General features: G+C 47.2%; 1 protein-coding gene across 12 annotated transcripts in view; it reads right to left on the bottom strand.

Moving 5' to 3' along the window:
* Nucleotides 1–16803, bottom strand: part of PTPRT (protein tyrosine phosphatase receptor type T) — a 1155381-nt gene that overhangs the window by 724229 nt on the left and 414349 nt on the right. For all 12 annotated transcript variants that reach the window (XM_044927640.2, XM_044927642.2, XM_044927641.2 and 9 more), the window contains exon 3: nucleotides 7275–7546. In XM_044927640.2, the coding sequence (XP_044783575.2) occupies nucleotides 7275–7546 (272 nt within the window). The remainder of the gene's footprint in view (nucleotides 1–7274; nucleotides 7547–16803) is intronic.

The following is a 16803-nucleotide window of genomic DNA, read 5'->3' as shown; positions in this document are numbered from 1 at the left end:
AACTTAAGGATGATCTGGGAATATAAGAATGGGCCCCTGGTGTGGCTGGGATATAGCAAGCAAGCTAGAGAAGCACAGGGCAAGGCTGGATGCTAGTTGCAGGTCAGATGACATGGAGTGCTACAAGACTTATGGGAGTTTGAAGTTTCTGCTATTACTGACGCATTTGAAGCTGGAAAGTCACATAATTTACATTCAAAAAAGTTCATTCTGGCTATTCTGTGGACATTGACTGGGGCAGGAGATGGAGCTTGAGCAAGAATGAAACTGAACAGTTGGCTACAGTAGCGGTCCAATCAAAAGATGAGTATGGCTTGGACAATGGTGTTAGCCATGAGGAATAAAGATGCTGATGATATGAAAGATATTTTCAAGGTAGAGATGAAAATAATTACTGCTAGATTAAGAGGGGAGGAGTGAAGAAAAGAGAAAATACAAAGAGGATTCTTCAATTTAAGTCTTGAGCTTCTAGGCTGATTCTGGTGTCATTTATTAACATGAAGAAAATGAATGTGTGTGTCTCTGGGCACATAGGCCGAGCTATACCACAATTTTTTTTCAAGATGCCAACTAAACATCTTAATGGACATCCTGAGGAAGTTGATATTGTATTTCGAAGCTCTTGGGTGATCTAGGACCAGAGTTACAAATGTGGTAGTATTGGAATCTAAATGTCATTTAAAGCTATAGAACTAGATGAGGTCATCTTGGAAGAGAGAGTAGACAGTTCAAAGAAGAGGACCAGGGCCCAAGGCCAAGTGTGGAAAGCCCAAGAGAGGATTTCTTAGGATGGTAGATATTGGAACATGGTTTTAGGTAGAGGGGAATGAGTCAGGGAAGTATCATGAAATACAAGGGAAGGAGGAGTTGATGGAACAGATTCTAGAGGGGACAAAAGTCAAACGCGGTCAGGTTACTGGTGGAGTTACCGGTACTGAACAGAGGGGGACCTCACCAACTAAGATTGAATAATAACAAAAATAGAGAAATAAAACCATAGTAACAAAGGTCAACCACGTTAACCTTTTATTAGTGGTGGTCTCAATCTAGCCTCTCAACAACCCTAAGCGGTGGGGCCAGCTAAATTACCAAAGCTCAGAAAAGAAGCCAGAGGCAGGTAGGAGGGCTGAGACCCTGGTCTCCTGGTTCACAGCCAAGTCCATTACTGAACTTATTGGAAAGCAGTCCAACTCTCACTTTTAACCAAAACACTTGGTTAAGCAGAGTTCTGACTTTTTTTCCAGTTACTCAAAGTTCAACTCTATTAATACTCTTCTAACACTGCTTCTCATGTCATCACTCAGTATGCAACCTATATCATAATTATTAACAAATATTCCATGAGCAAACCCAAGGCTGGTCATGAGAGAATGGATGTGTGATAGTGACACATAGAGCTGTTCACTGCTCACTGTCCTTCCTGCAGCAGAAATAAGAACTCTATAATGAGATAGAGAATCTTTTATTCATCAGAATTCCTCTTGGGAATGTTTTTCTATAACACACCATGGTAGGTGAGACTTGGGTTTCTCAAATAGGAGAGAGTAATATACTGTAAGAAATAAGGGGAAGAAGGGACTGCTTTTTTTATGAAGTAAATGAATAATTGTAAAATGCTGACAATACATATCATAAATGCTGATGAATGGTACTGTTATTACTGCCCTTACTCTGGACAGAGGGATGAGAGATGAGAAGGAAAATTCAAGGGAAAGGTGGAGAAGAAAGAAATGGACTTCCCAATGTGACAGCCCCTTGTGCCCTCATCCCAAGTTTCCACTAAGGTTCCTACACTCACCAGACTCTGATGTGAGCTATGAAAGGTGGCCACTGGTGGTGGCTGGGCTTTGGGTCCATGTGGGGAGGTACATGGAAATTAAGAGGCACGGGTGGCTGGTTGCAGGTGCTATGCAAGCTGGGAAGGGGAAGGGCACAGAGAGCAGAAGCAAGGGGAAGGGGACCATGACAACCCACAGAATCCTTGATGAAGGCTCCAGGATCACAAGATATTAAAAGTAGGGTCTGTGGTATGTTTACAACACAAGGCAGGTCCTGGATGCAGCTGAGAATGAAATTACCTCCCAGAACAGATGGGGAATATTTTCCCCATCACTGCCAGAGTACTCAGAGCAGAATGCTCACAGAACCTACAGGAGCCAAAAAAAAAAAAAAAAAAAGTCATGCAAACTGCCATGAGATAGAGCCTTCAAAGGCCTGAGAGCAGAGAGTCACAAGGCTGGGGGTATCAGCAAGAGTGCCAAGAAGTCCACCACCTTCGCCAGAAAGGCAAGAAAAGGAAAACAGGCCCAGGATGGACGGGCTTAGGCCTACCTGGACTCACTTGCTGAGCTTGTCCCCCAAACACTGAACTCTCACAAGGGGGCTGACTCTCAGGCCCACACACATTAGCCTGGGTAAGCCGCTTGCTTCCAGAAACAAGGGCCAAACCTGGGGAGCATAACGCCAGGCACTAGAGAGGGAGATCTCAAGTGGTGGCTAGAATGTGCCATCAGTAGATTATGGGATTGCAAACCCGAGTCATGGAGAAACAATGGGGATGGAGATGAAGTTGGCAGGGACAGCCTGTAGAAATTACATATAGTCCCAAAGCCCCAGACACTCCCTTATCCATCCTTGCATGCTTTATAGTTCTGAACGAGATCCAGGCAATGCAAATTATCACTGGGATTCATGGCTCAAGCTTCTGATCACAAGGAGCTTTTGTAAGAAGTCATGGGACAGGGGACCATGGAACATGGTTAGAGAGATCAGGTTTGGCTGCAGCAAAAGATTGTAAGGGTAGCAGCATGACCAGGGACGTTCAAACATTAGGAGAAATGTGAGTGCCCCTCTGAATTCTCACTGCTGATAAAAAAGGAGGAAGCCCGCGTAAACAAACAGAACAGCAGAACAGAATTTGGTCTTGTACGGCTCAGGAAAAGCAGTTTACACAGCTGCAGCTCGGGCCCCAGGGCCAGGTTCCCAACTGACCATGTTCTGGGGAATATGGACGATTGGAGTCCTCTCTTTAGGTCAGAAGGTGCCTGAGAAGACAGCTGCGGCCTCAGGTGGAAAGGGTCACCCTGTCAACGTGCTTCTGGTGTGGGGGTCCTGGTCAGGAAGATCCCACCCAGCATCTTACCAGCTCCAGTTCCTGGGGAGAGACACCACAAAGGGCCAGGGTGATGCCAAGACCCTCAGTGACAGAAAGACCTGCTCAGGTGTTCTGAAGTGAGGCAGAATCATCATCTTCAAGCCAAGCATGCTCATAAGAAAACCCCAACCAAGGCCCTTGAGGAATGAGGGTCAGGAACGGGTGAAGTGAGTGAGTGAAGAATCGTGAGGAAAAAAGGCTCCTCTAGTGCCATCTGCGTACAGGGGACGAGAAGGGCGGGTAGGGGGAGACAGAAGACCATCCATGGTGCTCCATGTCAGTGTATGGAGACAGGGACACTGGGGCGCAGAACTGGACCACACCTTCCCTGCAGGAAAGTCTTCAACCCCAAGGAGGCCATGTGTCCTGACTGTCAACTACGCACCGACAAGTCCCAGACCCTCAGAGACCTCCTGGTACTGGGGGAATGGAGCTTGCCTGGAAAGGGACAAACCTCTCCCAGAGCAGGAACTGCTGGGCCAAGCCAGGAAGTCAAGTCCCAAGAGAGGATCAGAGATGAGTCACCCCTCAAACCTTCCAAAAAGCAGGGTATGTGCCCATTTGGGGAAGGATGTGGATACGTCAGGACACAGTTTAAGGGACTTGATGTTTTCTGGTCACCATTGAAGGCCTCAAGCAGAGAACTGGTGGAGCACAACATTTCAAGGGGCTGCAAACACCTTCTCAAAAGATGAGAGACAGAAAAATCTTGGCTAACCAGAACTTCCCTTTGGAAGAGGACTACGTATATTTTTATGATGGGGAGATTGCTTGGGGTGAAATCAAGACACTCTTTTCCACATCAGCCCAAGGAGGCCTGCGTAAAAGAGAAAGAGGAGGGTTTGCTGCCTAGCAGGGAGGAGAGATGGGTGAATGAAAGAGATGGGGTGGAGTTTAAAGAAGGTAGAGACTCGCTCCCCACCCCATGATGCCTCCTGAACTGTGCATGAAGGGACCAACTGCACAGAACACCAGAGGCCAGAGGAATGTCTGAGAAAGGGACTAGGCTTCATATTCCAATTAAATACAAGTCAAGCGAGTCTTAAGTTTCGGGGGTCTACATAGCTGAATAATAAGGCAATTTCACTGAGGCAGGTGATGGAGAATAGAGCGAGCAAGTGGTGGCATAATTAATTAAAGTTCTTTTATTTTTTTTAAATATTGAGACAGAAAAGTTCAGAATCATTAAAAACTGAAATAGAATTAACATCACCTGGAAAGGAGCAGCCACATGCAGCACGGCTTCAGCTGCACCGGACAAGCCCCTGTTCCCCTGAGAGGAGGCCAGTGAGGGGTGGATGGCGCGGCGGCGGGGGTGGGGCGGGGGCCTTCTCATCTCAGGCCCTGCAGAAGGCCTGGTGCAGAGAGCCCACTAATAAGAAAGATGAAAAGTCCCTGTTTGTTACAGAGCCACAAGTCAATTTTAGGACTGTGAAATATGACTTTAATAAATGAATACATAAGCCATCGGGGTCTGAAGCCCAGCACCGCTGAGAACCAAAATGGTATTTAATCCACAGAATCAGACATGCAGATCCAGAGCTGGGGGTCTGATGAATTTTTAAGCTCATTTTGCAAACGTCTTTGAATCTTCTCCGGATGGGCCCCCTTTTCTCTCCCCGGACGTACATGTGGGTGGTGTCCCTGGGTGTGTGGTGTGTGTGAGAACCAATGGCGAGTGTGTACACCTGTGAGTGTGGCCACGGGGTTATCCACTCACAGCTCTGTGTGTGTCTGAGAGGCCCATGCCTTTTCTAGACTGCTGCTCTCAGCACACTAGTGGCTTTCTCACCACAAACCTCAGAGCAGAAGAGATGGAATGAAACGACGCTGCGGCATAACAGGTTGGAAATCAGAACCTTCTCCCAGATGAGGCTGCTCATCACAGGGACGGCTCGGAGCTCAGCCACAGCCAGTGTTTCTTCAAGGAGGACCCCCACCTCCATCCTCTTTGTCTGCTCTCCCCTCACTTCCTCCTCCCGGCCAAACACTGCAGGGCTCACTGCAAGCCTGATATAAGTTACATACTACTTCATTTAATCCACGGACCCATGCACCTCTCCATTTTACAAATGAGACAATTGTGCTCAGAATGATAATGGGGCAGACCCAACACTGTTTGCTAGTGAGCAAACAATTCTCAGGATGGGCATGCTTCCCCCCCTCCCCCTGCTCCTAAAAGCAGGAAACTGAGCTTGGAGCCAGAGGACGTAGGCAGAATTATGGGGATCTAAAATGACCAGTAATATCCCTTACTCTGGAACACAGGACATGGTGCCACCCAACACAGGAGTTACTATCAGATAAATGAGAAGCAAATATATGCTTACCACAGTGCTGAGACATAAGAGATGCCCAGGACACATCCTTTTCCCCCCTCTATACCCGTCAAAGAGCAAGGTCAGCGGTGGGTCTAACCCTCACCTGGGTCACTTTTCTTGCTCTTTATCCTTCCTTGCACCTGTGGCCCTCATCCTGTATCCATCTGCATCAGGTCCTAGGTACGGGGTTTCTAAACTGGAATGCTAAGGCCTCCTTGAGGGGATCCATGGACTTACAGAGAGACTTGACGCTACACTTAGTGAAACGGGGGCAGTTTTGGGACCAGGGCACCAGGGTTTAGTCCCAACTTTGCCAATGATTTGCTATGTGCTCTTGGACTTCACTGTCCATCTCTGGACCTCAGCTTTATCACCTACATCAGGATTCAGCAAACTATGGCCTGGAGACCAAATCTGGTCCATCACTTTTTTTGTGCAATAGAGTTTTATTGGAACACAGCCATGCCCTTTCATTTACATATTGTTCACAACTGATTTCACAGTACATCTGAAAGAACTGTACCATGAGTTTTGAACTGAAGGATGCCTACAAATCTCCCAGGCACTCAGCTTGCCACCCTTAGGTCCCTCTTCTGCTTTAGACGCCAGAGAAATTTCTCCAAAAATAGATCTGATGATGTCACTTTCTGACTTAAAGCCTTCCATCTGTGTGTATGGATATCAACTGCAAACAGGCGCAAAGGAGCTTAAGGAGGGAAGAAAACATTCTAAAGCTGGTTTATGGTGATGATTCTGCAATTCAATAGATTTACTAAAAATCACTGGCTTGCATGCTTAAAATAAGTGGATTCTATGGTATATAAATTGTACCTTAATAAAGTAATTTAAAAACTTTAAACAGTCTCGGGCCATGACAACATGGAGCTATGTTCCTCTAAGTGTGCCCATGGGCTGGTGGCAACATGTACCGTGTCTGTTAACAGTCCACAATGAGATAAGAGGTGTTCAGAAAGTGTTCCAGCAATCTGGCCTTGCTGTGAGACTTTTATTGCAGTTTGTAAGAGTACTGGTCCACAGTGAGTTAAGGAGGAGAAGCTGGTCTTCCACCACAGATGGTTTGAGTACTGCTGCTGTACGCTAGAGAATAAATCTACTCTCTTTAGCGTGGCATTCAAAGCCCCACGCGACCTACCCAGCTCTGCAGGTTTAGCTCCCAGTATAACTTCCTTTCAATATACCTATAAGCAACCTAGTTTCCAAACTCTGCCAAAATCTCTCCCTTACTCCAATCCATCATCCCCATCAATGCAAATGCCTTTCCCTTCCTTCTTCACTAAGTGTTTGTTCATCTTCAAGACTCAGCCTGGCTGTCTTGACCTCTTAGGAGTCATCCTCATTGTCTTGCCCCCAGGCACCCTCTTCCCCAGGGGAAGTATTTGACTTGTTACCTTTCTGAACCTCAATTTTTCATCTGTAAAATAGGCATAATAATAGCACCTCCCTCGTAAGACTGTTATAAGAAATTATTTGCTAGAAGGCTTCAGTGTCTGCATCCCTCCAGCATCCATGGAATCCACACGCATTCCACTATGCTGTGTTTATATAAATAAACAGTATCAATCAGTCTCCTCCTGCAAACTGCGATCTCCAGGGAGGCAGGGGCTATACTGGATCTCTCCTGCATCCTCCAGGACTGATTAGCAGAAGCAGCTTGGTAACCACGAGGTGAACAAGTGAGTACATAAAATCCTTTCTAGACCAAACCTTTAAACAAGAGGGCAAGTGGTATATAGATAATTACTCAAAAAAAAAAATCAAACTATGATAAAACACCATACCTGGTAGAAATGTGGCCAGAAGGTGCTGATGGCAAGCTCTGCCTTCACCCAGCCCTCGGTGACCACCCCAGACACGTTCCAGACGGGGTTTCCCTGGGGTCCACCGTTCACCTTCACATAGACATTTAGGGCCCCTGGGCTGGACCGGTCGCGGCTGGAGAAGTAGTAATGGAAATCAATGCAGTGGGTGTCATTCTCCTTCAGGGTCGGCAGGAGAAGGTGGGCCTTCTGGCCAGAGGCCCTCCCAGAGCTGTTCACCATCATGAAGGATCCTGGAGACCCACAAAAAGGGCGGGAGGTAGAGACAAGGAGAGAGAAATAAAATCCTTCTGAAAATCAGTCACACCTGGAAACACAGTAGCCAGAAATCCAGTCCCTCTTGGAGGATCTGGTTGACCCCCAGGAACCCACATTTCCTTTCTGAATTCAAGTATCCTCTTCTGCAAATGGGAATAAAAAGTGTTACTCACCAAGGTGGTTTCGTAAGAATTAAGAGAAGGTAACACACAAAAAATACTTATACTTCTAGAAAGTAAACAGTCTATAAATACATATAGAACAACAACAAAACTCAGCAAAACCAGTAGCTCCTACAGGAAGCATGGAATAGAAACTCAGGAATTTAGTTAGCTGTAACCTCCATGGATGAAATGAGGTGAAATACAACCTCATTCAAGCTCAGGTGGTCTCAATGGAAGCAGAAGCTCTGCAACACCAGAGTATTGTTCTAACATATTACACCTTGAGCCTTGCATTAATATGAGAAATATACCGGAGGAGGACATATAAAAGTACAGTATACTCAAGAAAGCAAAGAAGACCTTGGAGATATGTGAGAACTGACTGAAAGATGGAATAGAGAGTAAGTAATACTTGCTGAGAACTTAAGGAGTACCAGTGTGAGGCTTAGTTTCTTATTTATATTTTGTTCAATTTCATCTTCAGAACAACCCTGGGAGAAGAAGGCTTTTCATTTTATTGAAAGACTGAGTAACTCACCCTGGACCACTCAGACAAGGAAGGATGAGACCCAGATTCTCTTCGACCTCAAAGTTGATGCTATTTTTATGGGCTGCAGAAAACATGACTCCCTGGAGCCACACTCTTTGCCTTTGACTTGCCCCCGCTTCCAACAGAGGCAGAGAGCGTGTCCTCATCCCATGCTTTGGGCCCCACTTGCTTTGGTCAGCAGGATGCTAAGAGAATGAGGCTTGAAACGTGCTTGCCTAGCCAGGCTTGCCCCCTTGCACTACTGCTGTTTTCCAGGAGAAGTATGTGCCCCAGGTTGCTGCTGCCCCTTCGGCTTGAGATCAAGGACAGACACGTGTGGAAGAGAAATAAGCCCAGTGGAGAGTAAAGAACCCAGCCAGGCCTCCCATGTAGCTGGGAGTGCAGCCACATAGCCAACAAGCCCAGCCTGGGTCAGCCAAGCCACAACAGAGGCTCAGACCCAGGAGTGAGAGAATAAAGTGTGCTTGTAACTTCCCTCTTGGTTTGCCAGGTGCGTTCTTGTGGCAACAGTTCCCTGAGGAGGGTCATCTGAGAGAGCAGCCCTATGAAAGAAGCCACAGCGGGGCACATTTCAGTTCAAAGGCCCTTTTAACAAGTAGAATGGATGCAAAACTGGGGTGGACTACCCGGAGACAAAGTGAGTCCCTCATCGCCACAGGTGGCTAAACAGAGCCTGGACAAATTGAGCAGACGTCTAAGGAACTTTCACCATCAACTGTGAAGGCCGAACTCTGTGACTTAAGAGTCTTATGAGTCTATGGAATAAACTGCATCATAAAACACAGTAGATAAAACTCAAGTGATTCTGCAGTGAATATTCCCACCAAGAAAACCACTGCTGCTTTGAAATCTTATTTTAGGCACTAAAATCTTCAATCAGAATGAAGCCTTAAGACTACTTATCCTCAACCAAGATGAGCCACTTCAATAGCTATCAGTAGCCTCATTCTTTCACTCTAATCCCCAAAAGACTAACTGTTGCCAGATACTCAGTCCTAGGCAATCCATATCTTGGGGTTCTAAAGGGTACCAGTCATTCACAGCCTGTATCCTCTGGGTTCGGAATAAATTTTAAAATAGACACAGGAGACAGAGTTCAAAATCTCCACTTTATTACAGAGCTGGATTAGAGAAAGGAACATGGGCTTGAGGACAAATTAGGCTTTCTTGCACTGTCTCCCCTGAACCAGCATGCAAAGTAGTTGGACCACTGAAGACTCCTTCCTTCCAACTCTAACCAGATCCCTAAGGCTCATTTCTGAAATAAGCCAACAAGAAGCAAGGTGATAAAGGCAGCAACCTGAACCAATGGCTACCAGACTTTCAATATCCAATATCTTTCAGTATCCAATAACTTTTAACATCCAAGCAGAAAACTCACCCACCCCCTGAGTAGAAGCCTCGGAAAGTAGAGCAAAAGCAGTATCTTACCCATGTTTCCAAGCAAATCAAACTTCCTAGTTTACAGCTAGGCAGCAACCCAGGTACATGGGGAGCTGTCCCTTGTCAGATGTTGTCTCTAATCATCACACCCTCCCGGCAGCAAGGAAGGTGCCACTGCATTGGGGAAAGAGACGCAGAGAGAAGTTGGCACCTGTGCCCTCACCTGTTTGCTGATCTGCATCCCACAGGGTTCCAAAGATCTTCCTGGGAGGGGAGAGTGCTAACTCACAAGCCCCACAAGCCCCTGGGCACAGAGCGGGGCATGGCTGCAGATAGGGAAGGCAGCCTAAGAAACAAGCAGTGTCAGAATCCTGGGATGCTCCAGAGACATTTAAGCACCTGCCCTCCAGCCAGTTCACACACCTGGCTTCTTACTGCCCACAGCACAGAGAGTCGGGAAAGTTTCCCATGCACCAGCTCAGGTTCCCCCTTCTTTGCATCCTAGCTCTAGTGATGAAGCAGGCTCACTGATGGGGTGGAGCCAGGTAACACACATCCACCCCAGCAAGTCTAGGAATCCTCTCCATTGTGCGGCCTCCATGACTGTTAATAAAAGATGCTGCCATTTCCCTGAAGGCAGAGCTGGTGCAAGTGCATGGCCCTCCATCAAGCCTTCATGTAGGAGAAACTGCTGGTTGACTAGCGAGCCTGTACTCTCTGTGCTGGGCAGAGCTGGACTATATTCCCCAGCCTCCTTTCAGAGTTTGGTGAGGTCATGCAACTGGGTTCCAGCCAACAGGTCCTAAGGATGAAGTCTGCCACTTCCTGGCTTGATTCTTCAAGGCGGACAACCTCTACCCTCACCCGGCTTCATCCTCCTTTAATCTCCTCCTTCACAGGATGATTCCCAGACCAGGAGTCTCAGAATCACCTGGGAGCTGGTAAGAAATGCAGACTCTCGGGCCCCACCCCACATCTACTGAATCTGAATCTGCATTCTATCAAGATCATGAGGTGATCTGTATGCACATTCAAGCCCCAGAATCACTGCCGCGTTGTCTTTTTCCTTTCCACCAACTGAAACGACAGGATTCCAGGAGCCTAAGGGACAGCAAAGCCACAATTAAAGGAACCCAGTTCCCCGAATGACCATGACCACGAGGAAGGCCATCACTATTAGGAACACTCCTTGTGGACTTCAAGCAAGGAATAAACTATTATTAGGTCATTAAGCCACTGAACATCTGACGTTTACTTCTGCAACTAGCATTATTGTTATTATTTTGGCATCCCTGCAGAACCTCAACTTCCTGTAAGTCCCTTTACTTAAGCAGATAACATGAGCAATGATAGTTACTAAGCAAGCATGTGAGATGCTCCAAACAGGGACATCATTAAGAGAAGCGTCCTTGGGTGAAAAGAAGTAGAAAAGGCTGAGAATGAAAAGCATGGGTTCGCAGAAAAAAAAACCCTCGAGACGGAAAGAAACATCCTGAACCTTCGTTAAGATACTTTATGTCTCAGGGGGATCAGAGTGAGTTGCATTAGGGCAAACCCTGTTCCCCACTACCACTACCCTCACCCCTAATGTCAATTTGTGGGATTTCACATGCATCCTCAGGACTGTAGACCAGACAGAAAGGTATACATTAGGGGGCAAGGATCAGAGAGATATATAAGAAAATGGAAACAAACAGAAGAAAACGATGACTGCCCATGCCTTCCCACCCAGCCTGCAAAGGAGGGGAGGGTCAGGCCAGAAGGGACTAGTGAAGCCCTGCTCAGGAATGTCCCTGTGAGGCTGCCTTGGAGTCCAAGTGACAGAGTGTAAGAGAGGACCCTCTGGGGACGTGGATGGGAAGCTCAGCAGCATCTGGTCTGCCCACAGGATGGGGGGTATGGTGATACTGGGAAGGGCATCCAGAACAGCAACTGGCAAGGGTCTCCTGTGCCCTGCAGGCAGTGGGCTTCCATGAGGAGTCCAGAGTATAAGTATGTTCTTATACTCATGCACTCAAGACCAGCCCCAGGGATTCTCACAAGTGACTTGAGAGCCTTAGGAAGGCAGAAAGAGGCTTGGCAGACAAGCAGGTAGAGACTTGGGAACATAAGATTTAGACCTGGATTAGTGTCCCATCACCATTGTAACTATTACCACAAACTCAGTGGCTTCATACAACACAATCGTATTCTCTCTTTTAGAAGTCTAAAATCAAGGTGTTATAAGGCTGCTTTCCTTTTGGAGGCTTCAGGAGACAAACTGTTTCCTTGCCTTCAGTGGTTGCCTGCATTCCTCGGCTCATGGACCCTTCCTCCATTTTCAGAAGGCCATCACTCCAACCTCTGATTCCACAGACACGTCTTTTTCCAACTTTGACTCTCCTGTCTCCTTCTTAAAAGGACCCTGAACAATTAGGATCCACCCAGATGTTCAGGATCATCCCTCCACTGCAGTGCCCTTAATTCAGTGACATCTGCAAAGCCCCTTTTGTCATGGAATGTAACATATGCACCTTTGCAGATATTTGTGTTAATATGACCACAAACATACTCCTAAGCTACTGAACCAGATATAGAAGAAGGATAGCAGACTGAATCAGAAGCCAGCAGGTATGCACTGTCTGAACAGCAGGTGCCCCAGGGAATCTGAGTGCTACTATATAAGTGTAAAAGATCCATTGCAGTATTAGAGCCTGTTACCATGAATGTCTTATAATGGAAGCATGGTATAAAAAGCAAAATGTAGGGCTGAACCATTTGGCTCCCAATCTGGACAGAAAAAGAAAAAGTTCTGGGAAAAGAGAAAGGAAGACCCACATTTCAGCAGTGGAAATTCCTCAGAGCAACTAGCCCACAGAACCATTGCGTCATCCATGGCTCCTCAGACACCCACTCCCACATGTTCTCAGGCCATCTTCCAAGCTCATCGGACCTGTGACCTGGAGCAGAAACATGCCCTGTAGTCTGGCCACTCAGTATCTGAACTCTCTTCCCATGTCTGGGGAACCCCTCAAGTTTTAAAGCAGAGCCCACTTCCTCTTTGGAAATGGAAAGGACCAGATGCCCTCTGCCCCAGTCTCCTCTGTAGCTAGGACTCCGACACACGATCTCAGGTCTAGCAAACAGGCACACCCAACCCCAATTTCTAAACCAAACTCTAGAGACTAGAGTCTCTGAACCAGGGCTCAGTGAAGGAGAGTCTGTGTGGAGAGGGTAAGCAGACGAGGGTAGCAGAGGCAGAGGAAGGTGCCTCTGAGCTGCAGAGGCAGCGACCACAGAGGACCTTGAAGCAAACCTAGCCTGGCTGGAGTGGAGCACAGCCCGTGAGCACAAGACACAGAGGCAGGGGTGACTACGCAACCAGGGTGAGTCAGGACGTCTTCCAGGAATGGACTGAGCTGAGCTGACATCTGAAGAGTGAATAGAAGCCAAACCTCACCAATCACTGAGCATATTATGAACCCCGATAATAGAATCTGACCAAGCTTACCTGCAGGAATGCCAGCACCAAGCAACACTCCCTATGTATTGATATTTCCAGAAGTGTCCACAGCACCACAAGGAATGACACCAGTCCCCTCATCCTCAGGGCACTTCCAGACGCAGATTCCCCCATATTCCCCTACCATCATTTGTGATGGCTCGATGACTAGGCGGGTCCTTGTTCCTGTCTATCTGCCCTGGAACAGACTCAGGGGACACGCAATACAACTGCTTTGGCCCCAACGTCCGGAAGGTTCTAGGGCCAGCTCTTTCTGCAAACCCACAAGGCTTTTTTTCTCCCCCTCCTCCTTCAGGGTCTACACTCACCACTGCCCCCTACAGTTAGCTCTTAATTCCACTCGGCATCATCCTTCATGATGGATTTCTTCCTCCACCCGTGGCCAGGCAACAGGCTTCCTCCAGTATTCTCATAACCGCATGGGGCTGTTTTTTTTCTCTCCTGATGCCCCTTCCACAGGAGTACTGTCAGCCTATCAGGTTTAGTGAAGATCAGAAGATCTAAAGAGATACAGGTGATATAGCTCTGAACTCCACACATCAGAACATGCAAGCCTCTCCTCTTTCCCAGCTGGGGTCAGTCCCTTCCATCAAAGTGCTCCTGGTGGCAGTTGGGAGGGCATTTCTAGTAAATCAAACAGCACATGCAAAGGCACAGAGGCAGGAAGCCGCAGCAGTCCATAGCCAAGCCTGGTGTCTCAGCGAAGGGTGGGATCCAGCCGTCTACAGCCCCACGCACATCAAGCCCACCTTACAGAGGTCTGGCCAGGCCCTCTAGAAAGGAAGGAAGGCTATCTTTGGGCTGAGCGCAGGCCTGCCTGCCGTCATAGAGATTGCTCAGGAATGAAAGCCCGCATACATCAGCAGTACAGTGGGGCCCTCTTTGATCAACAGGTTGGCTTAATTAATACCATCCGGGGCTGTCAGTTTCCTGGAGATCAAAAATGAGCCCGTCATTATGAGAGATCAGTCAGAAACAAGAAAGAGAAAGACTGTAAATACATTCTCCCCCCTCCCCATTTTTTTTTCCTCCCCTTCAAAAACCTACTGGCGTGATCAGGAACATAAAACAGCCTTACTTTCCTCATAGTTATTACACATAGTCCCCAAAACTGTGGAATTAATCCAGGAAGTACTCTCTGGCTGGCCATAAATTTTGCATTTTTTTCCCCTTCATGCATAATAACACCTTGATAAGAGCCCCGTTATTGATGTGTCTGCGACACAGATCCCCTTTTTGGAGGCAAAAACGCCTCTCCGCAGCAGATGGTGGCCATTGTGTTTACACATGAGCACCTCAGGACTGCATTTCCTCACGTCGGCAATAAAAAGAAAGCCCTAATTGAGTTTTTAATGGCTTTGCACATTGTTCATTAAGATTACATGAGTGTGCTCGCGACTGGCAGCTGAAGGCCTGGAGCTCTGAGAGCTGGGAGCCGTCCCTGCAGACAGGTGGCCCTGCCAGCTTCCAGCGCCAGCACCTACGAGGAGGGAGCGGATGGTGGCAGGACCCAAACGCTGCCCGCAGCCAGCGCAGCTGTGATGGCGTGGAACACATCCTGGACTTGCAGTCAAGAAAACTGGGTCTCAGTCCCACACCTGTCAGTCCTTAGGTGCATCACTTTGAGCAAGTCAGTGAGCCTCCCTGGACCTCAATGTCCTCGTCTGTAAAATGGGATAATGAAAGCTACACGTCCGAGTCTTGTTGTTGCTTGGTTTTTGGTGTATATTACATGAAACACTGGACCTGACTCAATAAGCATTAATTTCAGAACAAACGGCCAGCAGCAGGTGACAACGAGCCAAATGCAATTTATGTTTGATGTCACTAATGCTTATTAAGAACTTAGTACATGTCAGGCATGATCTAGGAAATAAAATTTTAATTTAATTTTAATTAAATATAAATAGGCATGCATTGCTATTAGCTACTAAATCAGAGAACGCAGTTCTAGACCCTAAAGTCTCTGCTTATTGAACAAGTGTAATTAGTATGTTTAAAACTTTCTACCTCTGTAACTTGATCTGACGTTTTTCCACACCCTGGTGAAGTCATGCCATGCTCTCTCTGATCTAAAGCAAGGAGCATGGAGGAAAAAAGAAGTCTTTTTCCCAAAGTTACAGAGGTATGAACAACCAGAGACATCATTTTGCAGACAAAGGTCTGAATAGTCAAAGCTATGGTTTTTCCAGTAGTCATGTATGGATGTGCGAGTTGGACCATAGAGAAGGGTGAGCACCGAAGAACTGATGCTTTCAAATTGCAGTGCTGGAGAAGACTCTTGAGAGTCCCTGAGGCAGCAAGGAGATCAAACCAGCCAATCCTAAAGGAAATCAACCCTGAATATTCACTAGAAAGACTGATGTGGAAGCTGAAGCTCCAATATTTTGGGAAGCTGAAGCTCCAACATTTTGGCCACCTGATGCAAAGAGCCAATCCATTGGAAAAGACCCTGATGTCGGGAAAGATTGAAGGCAGGAGGAGTAGGGGATGACAGAGGATGAGATGGTTGGATGGCATCACTGACTCAATGGACATGAGTTTGAGCAAGCTCCAGGAGTTGGTGATGGACAGGGAGGCCTGGCGTGCTGCAGTTTACGGGGTTGCAGGGAGTTGGACACAACTTACCAGCTGAACACAACTTAGCAGCTGAACACCACCACAGAGGTAGAAACTCATAAACATACCCATTTCACTTGTTGAATAAGCAGACAATTTAGGGTATAGAACTACATTCTCCGAATTAAGTAGCTAATAGCATTGTGTGCCTACTTAAATTTTATTAACATTAAATTAAAAATTCATATCCTTAGACATAACTTGGAGAAGGCAATGGCACCCCACTCCAGTACTCTTGCCTGGAAAATCCCACGGACGGAGAAGCCTGGTAGGCTGCAGTCCATGGGGTTGCTAAGAATCGGACACGACTGAGCAACTTCACTTTCACTTTTCACTTTCATGCATGGGAGAAGGAAATGGCAACCCACTCCAGTGTTCTTGCCTGGAGAATCCCAGGGACGGGGGAGCCTGATGGGCTGCCGTCTATGGGGTCACACAGAGTCGGACACGACTGAAGTCACTTAGCAGCAGCAGCAGCAGACATAACTAGCCATATCCCAAGGACTCAGCTGATACTATGTTTTACAGTGACAACAGAGAAAATCCCCACCATCAGAGACAGTTCTATTGAATAGTGCTGGTCTAGAAATTGCAGATTATTCATCAGAGCATAACAAATTATATCCAGAGGAGACACAGGAGCTTAACTAATCCAACCAACTCATTTAGAAATCCCAGTGCGGGGAAAGGACTTGCTTAAGGTCACACAAGACAGTGAAGGCTCTGGGTCAGGTTTCCTGACTCCTGCTTCAGTTTGTACCATGAACAACTCTGCCCACCACGCTTGAGTTCCATGGGCCAGGCACTAGTTCCACAAAGAGTTACTTACTTAAGATCCTGGGCCGGGGGCGGGGCAGGGGAAGGGAAACACTGCCTCCAAGAGGCAGAGTTCTTTTTTTTTTTTTCCCCTGGCCACCTGGCATGTGAGATCTTAGTTTCTGATCAGGGATCGAACCCACACCCTCTGCAGTGGAAGTGCAGAGTCCTAACCAGTGGACCACCAGAGAAGTCCTG

The sequence above is a fragment of the Bubalus bubalis genome, chromosome 14, assembly GCF_019923935.1.
Source record: "Bubalus bubalis isolate 160015118507 breed Murrah chromosome 14, NDDB_SH_1, whole genome shotgun sequence".
In the NCBI taxonomy this organism is placed as follows: Eukaryota; Metazoa; Chordata; class Mammalia; order Artiodactyla; family Bovidae; genus Bubalus; species Bubalus bubalis.
Note: the sequence above shows the minus strand (reverse complement) of the source record. Positions and strands in the feature narration are given on the sequence as shown.